This window comes from Lichenostomus cassidix, chromosome 6, assembly GCF_008360975.1.
Source record: "Lichenostomus cassidix isolate B80296 chromosome 6, HeHo_3.0, whole genome shotgun sequence".
NCBI lineage: Eukaryota > Metazoa > Chordata > Aves > Passeriformes > Meliphagidae > Lichenostomus > Lichenostomus cassidix.
In genome coordinates, this window is record NC_139487.1 from 30520643 (window position 1) to 30533167 (window position 12525).

A 12525-nucleotide genomic window follows, 5' to 3' on the forward strand; every position below is an offset into this window, starting at 1 on the left:
GACTGCACACTGCTAGGACAGACTGTGGAACCCCCAGCCAGGTCAAATACCAATGCTGGTCTCTCTGCGGTGCATCTACAAAACCACCTCTGACACAGCAGCAAGCTCTGCCTGCTGTCCCAATCTTACCTGAGCCCTGGTGTACCTTTCCTATCATCAAAGTGCTGGGAAAATCCTGCATGAGACATCCTGCAGTTCTCTGTTTGAAGGAACTTTCCCTGGTGCACAGGGCTCAAACAGCAAAACACAAACTATTCTCAAAAAATTCATAGCAGAGCTCCCTTTATGCTTAAACCATTGACCCTTCCTTGCTACTTTCTCAACAGGAATTACGAGTTCCAGTGCTGGGATCCAAAGCACTGCTTGAATTAGATACACATTCCTTTATATGAGCAAGAGGGACTTAGGTATGTTTATTGGCAAATATCTTTTTAATTGTAAGCGTGCTTTGGCAATGGAAAACAAAAATCCTGCTCCATTTACACACAAAGCTTAGGAAAAAACAAAAGAAACCAAAAGCAACCCTGGGACTCTTCTTGTATATTTTTAGCCAATCAGCAGAGAAATTAGAATATTTCTGCTAAAATATTATTAAAACTGTTATAGCAGATCAGCCAATTTCTTGCTATTTATTTCTACAGATGACAGAGCAAAAAATCCAAACCTTTGAAAACCACTCATTGAGATTAAATAATAATGAATGGAAGACAATACCATTTGAAGAACAACTGCAATCAGCTTATGTAACAAGTGACTGAAATACAGTAATCTACTATTTATCTGAGTGGCTTCTGATGCAACAAATACAAATTGCCAGAATCTTTTATTTCTTCCATGTCTAAGAACTCGGGAGTTACAGATTGGAGAGCTCAGACTCCAAGGTGAGCCAGTGCTTGCTGTGGCTTCTGTAATATTCAACCCCTGGGTGTCCAGAAGATGGCAAAGGAGCTGGGGAAGGGTCTGGAGCAGCTCAGGGAGCTGGAGGGTGGGGCTCAGCCTGGAGAAAAGGAGGCTCAGAGATGACCATCTCACTCAAACTCCCTGACAGGAGGGTGGAGTTGGGTGGGGTTGAGTTTTGCTCCCAGGGGAACAAGCCACAGGTGTAAGAGGAACAGCCTCCTGTTGCACCAAGAGGAGGTTGGTATTATGTATTAAGAAAAATTTCTCCACTGAAACAGTGGTCCAGCACTGGAACAGGCTGCCCAGGGAAGTGATGGAATCACTATCCCTAGAACTATTCAAAAACATGTGGATGTGGCACTTCTGGACATGGTTTAGCAATGAACACGGTGGTGATGGGTTAATGGTTGGACTCAATGATTTTAAGGATCTTCTCCAACCTAAAGGACTCTATAATCTCTTCCCATATTTGCACAGAGCAGCAAGTGAGAAAGCCAGCTGTGCTTTTCAGCACGTGACTGCCACCTTGGATAAGCAACAGTAAGGAAAGAAGCACCAAGAGCTCAGATACAAACATCAGACTTCATCTAACATCACTGAAGAAGAAACAGAACTCCTAGCTGAAGGACATATTTAAAACCAGCTTTATAAAGGACTGCAGAGTTCTCCATGCAGGTCTTTACACCTCTCTCACCTGCAGGTGGATTTGGAAAGTGCCAGTGTGATAAAATGCAACATCTGCCTTCCCCAGAAGAAGCCTGCCCCAGAGCCCAGCTCTGTCAGCTGGTTCAGCTCGATGCAACCCTGCCCACTGACACCCACCAGGAATTTGTTAGTATCTTGCATGAAAGGACTTCTTCTATGAGACAGTGTCTTTGCAAGAGTGGCTGTGTTTTAAGGCTTCACCTGTCAGCAACTCTTTTACTGCTAATTAGACCAGGGGGAGGCAAGGGAGTGGGGAAAGGAGGGACAGACACCACCAACAGTATCTTCCTTTGTTCTAGTCAATTTGTTGAGATTTACTGAACATTTAATTCAGAGCATGGCAGAAAAAGCTCCTGCATTTAAGATTGTTTCCTGTTATAAGAGCATCACCAAATACAATACTGGCAGCAGAAAGAAATACCAGCTTTGAGAGCTATCTGCTGTGGTACTCTTCATTCTTTAAAACTCCATCTAGCAGCACAAGGGTTCTTATGAAAGCATCAGCAAGTAATGCGATATAAAATATGTATGAGTCTGAATGTGTGCTGTCACAAGTGGGCTCTGTACAGTGTGTTTTATGCTTGACAGCACAGTCTGATACAACTAGAAAGAACAACAGATGAGACAAAACTACAGCTTACAATCAAGATTATTTTGTCACTTTTCCCCTTTCACTGAGAGCAGAAATAGGGTGCTACAAGATGTGCAAAAACCCTACCAACAAATTAACGAGAGGACAAAGGAAAAAACTTAGGCACAAATGTCACTTAAAACACTAAATCCCCCAACACTTCACTACTCCTACCTGATGTGTTGCATCAGCTGAGCCACTCAATTTTGTAGAAATGCCTTGAGCTGACATTAAAAACCCTGTATTTCCTGCTGTAACACTGTGACAATGGCCTGTAGCATTTATAAATATTGAAGAACCTTTTTTTACATAATTACCTTGTGAAGTCAGTCATTTCCATCATAATCACACACATCCTCTTGGCCAGAACAATTATGTCATTGCTGGTATCATCCCATATTTCAATCTCTGCATCAAGCTTACTCTTGACTTTTTTGAAGTCAGCCACTTGCTCAGCTATCTTTTCCTTTTCAGCTTCTGGCAGTTGAGTCATCTTGGCCTAAAACAGAATCATTTGATTTGTAAAACATTTATGTCAGAATATTTTTCTTTTCTTAAGCAAAACCACAGCATATCAATAAATCTATAGTTTAAACACACTACAGGCTGAGCCAACTGTTCAAATTTGAGCACTTCCAAATTTTGAAATTTGTATGTTGTCACTGGATTGACATAATAAATTATCCCAGTATGAAAAGGACAGTGGTGTGTTCCTGAAACCATTAAAATTAAAGTGAGAGAAAGAAAAATAAATTCTTCCTAAGAGCCCTTATGAAATATGACTGACAAATTTTCCTATTTCTTAGGACTAAAGAGGTAGTTTCAAGTATGACACATGTAAAAGGTACAAAACGCAGTATTGATTCAGGTACAAAATAATCAATGAAAAGGCTTAATTGTCCTGAAACTCTCAGATATGCTTGTTCTCTCTCCTGAGAAGGTTCTATATTATCATTTTAGGAACTGAAAAAGATTTAATTGTTCAAACATGCATCTTCTGTCTTTGCAGAAGACGAACAGTCAAACATGTCAGAAATCGGTATGCAAATAAGATTACCAAGAGCTCCTGAAAATGTAGCACAGTGAGAGAAATGTTTTTACTTAATGCTCTTCTTCATGAGCAAGATGACTGCAGCCTGCTCCTGTGTCAGAAACAGGCCAGGAAGCAGCCAGGGACTACGATACTATGTGGCCAGCATGGAAGTCCTGGTCCTCCATCAGACCTCCTACCCAGGGAGAGAGGAATTCCTGCTGGTCCTGATGGCTCTGTTGCCATGGTGGTTCTTATCTCACACCTTCCCTTCAGGCCATCAGCAACTCACAACTACACACAGCAATTATTAACACACTGTCATTACTGTGCAATTAAACCATGAATATTAACAATATACACTTATTCTTGTTTAGAAAACATTATCTACCACCAATAAAATGGAGAGTTAAGGCAGTGGCTGGATTATTTATAATTAATAAAAGAGGCAATCAGTTTTATACATAATGTGTATGTTTTTCAAGCCATGCCTTTTCAGAGATTTTATTTATACTAGAATCATGTCACAAGGGTAATTTTGTCACTTATACAAATTACTGAAAATTACAGGTTTCCCAACATGTACCTGCAATTGCAGTCACAATCACACAGAATCACAGAATGCTTAAGGAAGGAACCACCTTACAGTGGTCAGAATTACCCTACAGTCACAGAATTAGAAAGTGCAACTATTTGGAGATAACTTCTCCTATGCTGTCAAAAAGCCCCGAGGTGAGCTACAGAAGGAAGAGAACTTTTATGATCTAACAGATGTTTGCTGTTGAGTGGATGTCTGTGATATTTCCTAGCCCCCAGCTTCAACACTGTTTTGAGTTCAAGATCACAGGCCTGGATCTTGAAACCACAAGAAAGATGACATTTTAATGAGAGAACTGGGACATACAGCATCCTGCTATCTACCAACAGTAATGAGCTTCAGGTGGAATCAGACACATTATCCACTGGAACAAAGGGGCAAAGGAAACTGTAATTCTGACCTTGGCTTTTCTTTCCCACATACTGCTTTAAAACAATGCAGAGCAACAAAATAAAGCAATTGTATACAAAGCATTTTAAGCATAGATTTAACTTTGTATTAGAATAGGCAACAACTAATTGTGAAATAAAGATCTAAAATGAATGACTGTTACATTAATGCAGGTTTATTTAGTCCACCAGGAGAAAATTATTTTTTTCATTACTTCTAAGACAAAATGATTATTACAGTAGCAGACAGCAGAGTTAGGACTAGGTGAGAGGAAAAGTTGTATTTCTGATATTTTCTTTCTTCTGCTAAAAAAGGTGTAGATTTTTTTCTTGAATTTCCCCGAATTAACTTTTCAGGAGGCCATTTGTCCCTCCTAGCTGGAATCTCCAACATTGAAGTTATTTTATTTGAATTGTCCCATTTGCAACCTGACTTATCCTGTGAGACAGGCGCTTCTTTTCATTGCCTTTCCATCTCTCCAGTCAGTTCTCTGTCAGAGAAAAGGAACTTTTAAGGCCACATAAGGACACATGGGAAGTAACTATGCGGTGGAGATGTTGACTCTTCTCTCCCTGGTACATTGCTTGCCAATGACACCCCAACCCAAAGAACTGGCCTTTTGCCCATCTTTGTCTCCAACTGCACTCCAAGGACTGGACTTTCACATAAACTGCTTAGTATGCTCTTTAAATCTCAGACTGACAAGCATTTTTTCTTTCCTGACCCCTAAAACCAAATGACTGGCCAGATCCACACCACAACCATTCTTACCACAAGGAACAGGAAGGAAAGGAAAGCAACAGAAAGCAGCACAATACACTCAAGTAAAATCAAAGAATCTCCCTTGAAAATCATTTAACACTTCCTGCTTTGTAAGCTGCAGTATGTCATGTAACTATAGAGGAGAAAAGAAAAACTGGGTTTTGCTGCAATTTTGTGTTACAAAGAAACAAACCCCAGTCACCACAGCCTCAGCAGCCTCAAGAAGCCCTCTTGTCTGTTCCTGCTCTCCTGCTCCAGTCAGCTGGACATTTGGTGAAGGTGAATGGGACCCTTCCAAATCACTCCAAGGACAGCTATATATTTCAATCAAGCTGTTTCAAAACAGCTCCAATCATGACTTTTAACTGGTTTTGTTCTTGAACAAACGTTGCAGACCACTGTCATAAAATACACACATGTGAGCTGATCTTTGAACAACCTCACCTGGCAAATGGCATCCTTGCCATGGCAGGGGGGTGGAACTAGATGATCTTTAAGGTCTCTTCCAACCCAAACCATTCCAGGAGTCTATGATTCTATTTTATCAGGAAGGTGAGCATGAGATAGAACTATTCTACAAATGTGTTCTGAATGCCAGTATGTTCACAAATGCATTCAGAAAGACACCATAGAGTCAAAAGGGATTCTGTTAAAATGAGTAAGATGTGTCCACTTCCTTTTAGTACTCTTTCCCTACTGAGCGAATAACTTTTTGAGTTTGGACAAAGAGGTGATAGAATGTTGTATATCCAGCAATTCACAGCAAAGTGAATATGGATCCCCAGAGATGAACTGTGTGGGTGTGTGATGCTGACAGCAGGGAGAAGCTGTGTTCTTTTGATACTTTACTACCTGCTGTCACCAGCTGCCTTCGCCCAGTTTCAAAAACTGCAGCAAGCCTGCTGAAGTGCAGCATTCCTTAACCAAGTTCAGAAAGTGCCTCATTTGTGCTGCCTTGACAGTTCTGCTGTATTTGTAGACACAATGTAATTGGATAAACCTGATAAAGAGGTAAAACTATTAGAAGATAGTAAACAAACTCTTTAATGCCATTTTTGCATCAGCCTTCACTAAGGTGGCTTAGATGATGCAACTGTGCCTTATTTAATGTAATTTCTCTCTGTCCCAGGGCCATAAGCCTACCGATGAAAAAGCAACCTGTCCTAAGTCTGGGCTTCACCACAGCTTTGCCACTGGCTCTTATGTCATCCTTATAATTAACCTGGGGAAATAAGGCCTAGATATGACTTCCAGAGGGTTGTGATATTGGTTAGCAAACTGCTCACAGAGCACTTACCAAGAACACACACCAAACCCAGGGACCATCAGGAAAAGGTGTGAAGGCAGCTGCCCTGACCCCAGCATTAATCAGTATTTCCACAGAACCCAGTGTACACACCACACACTTGCAGTGCAAGAGGCCTGGTTTAAACTCAAGGTGAACTTGAGAGATGATCTGAAAACACCATGGGCTGTATTGCAGCTGAGACAAGAACAGGGCTTCACCCTATGAAAAATCACCAGCACACACACTGAACTGACTAAAAATTAGTCACAGGCAGTTCCATGGACATTCATAGTTGATAAAAGGTTGTGCTCTTGGCAGAAAGGCAAACTTCATACAAAGCTCATTCTGAACTACGCATACAGCAGGAAATAGTGCAAACCTCATACTTGTGCTGCTGAGACCACGGCAAAAGGGCTTCACACATATTGCAATATAAACAGTCTGGACACAGAATTCAGGAATGCATTAACCAGCTGAAGGAGCACCCAGAGGAGGAAAAGAGAGACTAAAAGGACATACAGGAAACACTACCTTGAAGAATAAATTAAGGTTATTGGAGTTATTCAACCTGGAGTTTCCAAAAGAGAGAGGACATAGCAAAAGGATGTACAAGTACATTAAAAAAACTATACATACAGAAAGGAAACTCACATTCTCTGTGTCCATTGCAGGTAGGTATGATGAACATGTTAATTGCAACGTATGAGGTATCTTTATAAAAAGATACAAAAACTTCCCAATAAAATATCAATTTCATTAATGAGCAAAGTAGAGAGAGCAATGCAGTTCATATATATGTGTGTCAAGAAGAAGTACATTTATTCTGCCTTGGGCCAAATGGCTGGATTAGCTGAGATCTTGGGGTTCTTTCCAGCTCCACTTTGCAGAAGCACATAATATACACCTACAACCTTGAGTCCTTCAGTAACTTAATCTCTTCCCTTTATGGATATTGGGTTAAAAATTGGCAAGAAAATTAAATGCTTTTGATAGATCAAGACCCCTGACAGGGAATCTTTTGCTATGTATGAAGTGTCAAAATTACAGTAGTTATTTTCATTACACTTGAATTCCTATCATTAGTATTTCATGCTTGTGTAAGACTTTGACAAAAATTAAACTAACAAAACATTCTAACTTTTTTATTAACAAAACAGCACATGCTTCCTGGTAATGTCTGTCAGCATTTCACCTAATATAGGAACTTAGATGTAAAGTTATTCTTGAATGAGAATAACTAATTAACTTATTAACTTGATGGCAAACGTAACTTCCCCTCTAACTACTTTCTATATAAGTATCAACAGTTGTTCCTGGTTTTTGCTATTTTATGCAGTCTCTCTTCTTAGAGTTTGGTAGATTTTTAGAGCTATATAATCGATTGCTGTATTTAAAATGCAATACAAAGAGAACAATTAAGTAATTTAGCCTGGATTTCCTCATTCACAGAACACACTGAGTCAACTTTGTATCAGCCCAGAATTGTTGCACAAACACAGTGTAAAACAAAACTGTACAAAAAATCATCTTAATCTCAGGCATTTTTCTCAGTGCATTCACAAAACTGTCTGCAGAACTCTGAGGAAAAAAATGTGGCTGTGTGGCTGCCTGAAAGAGTTCTGCTCTTCCCATCCCTAAGCGGATTACGTTTTGAGGTAGAACATTTTGCCTCTTCCTCAATATGATCACCTTAACCTGAAGCAGCAACTCTGAAATTAAGATAAGCTGTTCTCATCACTAATTTAGTAACTTCAAACACCTAAAATATTTTTTTCCTGATCATTAACATGCACACAGTCTTCTAAGTCTGAAAATGAACTGGGCAAAATCTTACTTGCCCTTCTCTTCAACACCAAATCCTACAGTAACAAGCCTCTACCTCATAAACTGGCATAAATTGGTGTGATAAGCCTGCAGAGCTGACTACACAAATTACACACAACCACCAGAGGAAGAAAAAGCTTTCAGATGGGAAAGCTGCATTAGTTCTTGGATCCACAAGAACTACCTGTTTTTACAGTAGCTAAGGATTTAATCCTAAGGATCTTCTTCTTCTTCAAGGATATAAAATCACCCTACAAATAATCAGTATTTTCATCCAGTTTAAATACCCAGAGATCCCATAGCACGTTGCCCAAGCTGACCTGCATCCCCTAGCATGGGATGGTGCCACAGGCAGAATCACACTCATCTTAGAAATGTGGAATTATCTGAGGGAAAAGATCAACAAAGTAACATTTTCAAGATGAGTCAGGAAGATAAATATGAGGTCAAATCTCAGTCCTACCATCTCACCACTAACCTCTCCTCTGTCTTTATGGAGATAGATTCTGAAGGTGTTATTAATAATACATGACTTTTTCATACATAAGGGAAACAGGATTTGCTAGTTAAGATGTAGCCTTTGTTACAAGTGGTATACACACATCACATCTGGTTTTATATGTTGTGATAAAAACAGAAAGAAAAAAGGCACCAGTTCCCCACTGGAGCAGTGAGAGATGTGACAATGAAGAAATTACAACACTCTTGACAAAGCAAGAGGAATCAAGAGTGCTGCTATGCAGAATGAGCATGAAGCCAGATATGTATAAATAAAACTGAATTATTGTAGTTGAAATGCCCATGAGAAAGAACTCAAGGAGGAAAAAAGGTTGCTGTGCAATCCTGCCAAAGCACTTCTGGAACACAGTCATTGCTGGTGTCAACACTGCACACAACAGCCTCCCAACAGCACACAAAGCTGCGGCACCACACTAAACCACACACTGGCTAAACACTAAAATCTGTCCTCCCTGCACAGATTCCTCATACTGCTGAACAGGTTCGAGGTATAAATCTTCAAATATCAATATCAAATAGCACTCCAAACAAAGAGGCCATATATCACTGTTCTTGTTTGCTGCTGCCGATTTTTTATCTTTGTTAAGACATCTTTTTAAAAAATATGTGCAGGTGTCTGTCAATATGTGACTTTAGGCTGAGTGCATGCATATATAATTTAGTCAAAGCTATCATTTTCTATTATCTTTCTATTTGGTTTTGGGGGTAATGTGCCATTTATGGCCCAAATAGCAGGATCTGAAATCTAGGAAAGTTGTTTCTAAACTATTTAATCAGGCTTTAAGCCATGACCTCTATCTAGGTCATGCTCTCTCAAAAAGGAACATTTACAGTAACTGTGTTGTTTTAGGGAGAAATGGAAAAAAATAGGAATGTACATACTCTAATGGTAAGGTATTGAGGGGTTTTAGCTGTATTAACCACAGTCTATGTGTAACAGTCTCTTCCACCTCACAAGGAGAAGCACATCCCAAAGACATCTCCCCACAGCACCAACCTGTGCCTCTGATTGCTGACAGCTAGCTCCCTACCTACTGCTGTCTTCAGCATCCCTTCTTGCTTTGTGCCCTTTGAAGTAAGTGTTATTTATGGTTTTCAAGAAAATCATTCCCTTTGAAGAAGTACTCTGGTTTAGCTGACAACTAGAAGACCATGCATGAAAATGTGATCTTTTAAAGCTTTAGTGGATCTTTTATTACATTTTAATAGTAAATATCTACAAAATACTACTTCTTGCAACTAAGAGAACCTCAGCTGTGAAGTGACTTCATGGGAACAGGAACACATCAGCATTTCCCCCTCCCCACAGTGCTCTCCCCATGCCCTGGGCTAACACATACCCGGTCAGTCTTCCCTTCGGTCTGAACGCTTGTCCGACTGCGCGCGTCGTGCTCCTCCTCGAGGTCAGACACATCTTCCAGCTCCTCGGGCGTCTGGGAAAAATGCAGGAAAGGGTTATTCTCTGTCAGAGTTGGTAACTCAGGCACTCATGTCAAACATGTCATATTTGGGCTGAGATAACGTCTGACAAACACCAACCAGTCCTGTTTTAGCAGTTACTACACTGTGTTTAAATTGGTGGTGCTGCTGCTAGCATCGCTGTCTAACAAGAAACCTTTACCTCAAAAGAATGGATTTTGAAAATGTCACCAGTTCTATTAAGTAGCACAAATTCCTGCACTACCAGAAAAAATAAGTGTCCCTAATTTGCTATTTTTATACATGGTATTATTGCACATTCCACTATCTGTTCCTCCTAGTCACATCAACTGCTAGTTGATTCTGTGATTCTGTTTCATTTACGACGAGAAATTTTCTATACAATCCAGGTCTTCAGATTTGTTTACAGCTTCCCTTTTAACTAAATATTATTAAAAGTGAAGGGGTTTCATGCAGAAGTTCTGAATTTCATCATAAATAAACAGTAAAAAAGCACAATGAATATGACTGTATAATGGACACTAAATAAAACATTAAAAGCAGGTGTACATCACTCACAAAACTGCACAATGAAGCACACAAAATTTTTGGAATTATGAACCACTTAAAAAACAATAATGATTCTACCAATGCAAGAGGCCACTCAAGAAATTTTCCTTTATCAAGTAAATTCACATTTTTAAGAACCAAAAATACGTAAAAACAAGCTCTACAAAGCTGGTGACAGATCTACTACCACCTTGGCATCTGGAGTTCCAATTAGAGGGAAATCCTGATGTTCTGAGTCCCCCAAAAGCCTGACATGCCAAGAGAAAAATGACAAGACCAGACTATCAGATAACCTTAGTAAAAGACAGGCAGAAAGAAATGCAGTCATTACTTTTACCCAATTTTCAATCAAGTCAAATAGAACATTTTTAATCCAGAATTGCTGTATGTTCTCACCTTCACGTTTTCACTGTCAAGGCATATACAAAGAAGATATATTGAGAGGGACACTGCAGGGTTCTGTTATTTTATTTCTGGGTCCATAGCATGGTAATAGCACAGCATTAACCTGAACAAATCTACCTGCATACACTCATGTCCTTCAGAAAGAACCTCTGTGGTCAGAGGGTGGTACCTAAACCACAGAGTTCAACATTTGCCGTGAAACAAGGTCCAAATAGCAATCCATTGCTTCAGCAGCACACAGGCAATTTCACTCACTGAAGAAAGTGATCATTTCTATGAAATGATACTGTAAAAAATAACTCAATATCAGTGCACAAGTTGGTAGAAATAGAATGTTGGGGGTGATACAAACACCTGAACTTCCACAAGGAAACAGACAATTAATTTTTGGGACAAAGATAAGCATAATGCTACACCGCCAAAGTGGGGAAAAGGAACACCTTATTTTCAGGCAAAGACTAACATTGTGATGAAGTCTCAGTTTTTATACTGGAATTAGACCTAGTAAAAATTCCTCAGTAACCAAAGGCTGTTACCATACAAAAGTTGTTGGGAAAAGCTGCAGTGTGAAAGCAAAATGAGATTTTGGCGGTGGTGGATATTCCTGCAATAAAGAAACCAGCACAAACTCACTTTAACTGAAACACTTAGGGATACTCTGATTAGAGGATCAATAACAGAAAGGATATTAAAACAGAGTAACTTCAGCTTCTCAGGATTACACTGACTCCCTCAGGTGGTAAGAGCCTTGATGAAGTTTACAGAAAAAAGAAATAATTTTCCTTTTAAAGTTAAACTATACTTGGGTTATCAATACATATTTTTAAAACTACATTCCTATTCTTAAGTTTTTATCAAATCAGCTTGTAATTTTTTCCCCCAATGACCACAAAGCTGGATTCATGGGAGCAGAGCACCATTTCCTCCTGGGTGGACAGATACTTGGGAATCCCACATTGGGTTTCTTTCTTCTATAAAACATGGAACTGAAAACGTTGTGGCTGGGCAGCACAGTTAATACCTTTAAGACAGTCACATTATACATAGGCAAATTTTAGGTCATGTGTTTAAGACCTTCATACAGTTATTACCCAACAACAAACTGCATATATTTACAAGATGGTTCTTTTAGGGCCATCAAGAGAATTCTGTAGAATTCCACTGATACCATTTTTCTGTTAAGTCCAGCTACGTAAATATTACCAGCCTCAACATGGAAACTTCAGCAAGCAAAGAGGTCAGCAAAAGGACAGCAGGATAAGACACCTCTCCATGGCAGTCTCAGGTAAGTTTCCAAAGAAGAATTCATCTTAGAGTACTTCACAAACTGCAAGTCACAGAACAGAGATCTCTTTCCAGCAGCACTGGCATAGGGATTCCCTCTCCAATTCTTTATCAGATGCAGAACATTGACTCAGCATCAAAGTGTTGCTCACCTGAACTGAACCCTCATGGGATAAATTCTGTCAGAAAACTTTCTGGTT

The 12525-nt window shown here is 39.6% G+C and overlaps 1 protein-coding gene across 8 annotated transcripts in view; it reads right to left on the reverse strand.

The window, feature by feature from the left end:
• CTNNA3 (catenin alpha 3) overlaps window positions 1–12525 on the reverse strand; it is a 411474-nt gene that overhangs the window by 44313 nt on the left and 354636 nt on the right. For all 8 annotated transcript variants that reach the window (XM_085064278.1, XM_085064275.1, XM_085064277.1 and 5 more), the window contains 2 exons: window positions 9988–10080; window positions 2554–2735 (listed from right to left, as the gene is read on the reverse strand). In XM_085064278.1, coding sequence (XP_084920404.1) covers window positions 2554–2735; window positions 9988–10080 — 275 coding nt within the window. The remainder of the gene's footprint in view (window positions 1–2553; window positions 2736–9987; window positions 10081–12525) is intronic.